General features: G+C 56.1%; 1 protein-coding gene across 1 annotated transcript in view; it reads right to left on the bottom strand.

Moving 5' to 3' along the window:
- Positions 1–818, bottom strand: part of B3GNT3 (UDP-GlcNAc:betaGal beta-1,3-N-acetylglucosaminyltransferase 3) — a gene marked incomplete at its 3' end in the record, with an annotated part of 19,153 nt that continues 18,335 nt past the window's right edge. Inside the window, exon 4 of the mRNA XM_010845645.1 lies at positions 1–429. Coding sequence (XP_010843947.1) covers positions 1–429 — 429 coding nt within the window. The remainder of the gene's footprint in view (positions 430–818) is intronic.

The raw sequence follows: 818 nt of genomic DNA, 5'->3' as shown, positions 1-818 counted from the left end.
AAAGGAGGACAGGCGGCTGGAAGGGGACTGAACACCAGCTGTGCGAATACCACTGTGTGAGGCAGGCTCCAGGCCCTCCTGCTTCAGGCACATGCCCAGGAAGACATCATCGATGGGGAAGAGGTCCAGGGTGCGGGAGGCGTGGCGCAGGGCGGTGGCCGTGAAGCGGGACAGTAGGAAGCCACCACCCCCGCAGTAGGGCGGGTAGTGTTCCTCCTCCATGATCACCTTTGGCACGTAGTACTTGCTCCATGGAATCCGGATGGGGCCCACATCGTGGATCAGGTGGCCCACAAAGAGGTGGTGGTCAGGGTTGTGGCTCTGTAGGTAGGCGACCATGTTGTCTGTGTGGGCAAAGACGTCGTCATCCCCGTTGAGCAAAAAGCTGGCATTGGTGCACCGTGTCTTCTGCCACTGTAGGAAGAGCACCTGCAAGGATCGGGGGTGGGGTGGGGGGGGTGGTAGACAGGGCATGAGGGCTTGATGCCTGGGCTATCGGCTTTGGGTCCCTATCGGCCACCCCAGTAGCCCCCAGTCAGGCTAACCTGGGTTCAATAATTCACTCTGTGGGATGATCTTTGCAACCAACAGCCCCCTCTCGGTGCCTCAGTTTTCAACTTCCCAGACAGGACTTGTCATAAGACCTACCTCCTGGAGTGTTGGGGATCTTCAGAGATGATGCTTTGTAATGTCCCATCACTTCATGGGAAATAGATGGGGAAACAGTGGAAACAGTGTCAGACTTTATTTTTTGGGGCTCCAAAATCACTGCAGATGGTGACTGCAGCCATGAAATTAAAAGACACTCACTCCTTGGA

Source organism: Bison bison, unplaced genomic scaffold, assembly GCF_000754665.1.
Source record: "Bison bison bison isolate TAMUID 2011002044 unplaced genomic scaffold, Bison_UMD1.0 scf7180017864221, whole genome shotgun sequence".
NCBI classification, from domain to species: Eukaryota; Metazoa; Chordata; class Mammalia; order Artiodactyla; family Bovidae; genus Bison; species Bison bison.
Note: the sequence above shows the minus strand (reverse complement) of the source record. Positions and strands in the feature narration are given on the sequence as shown.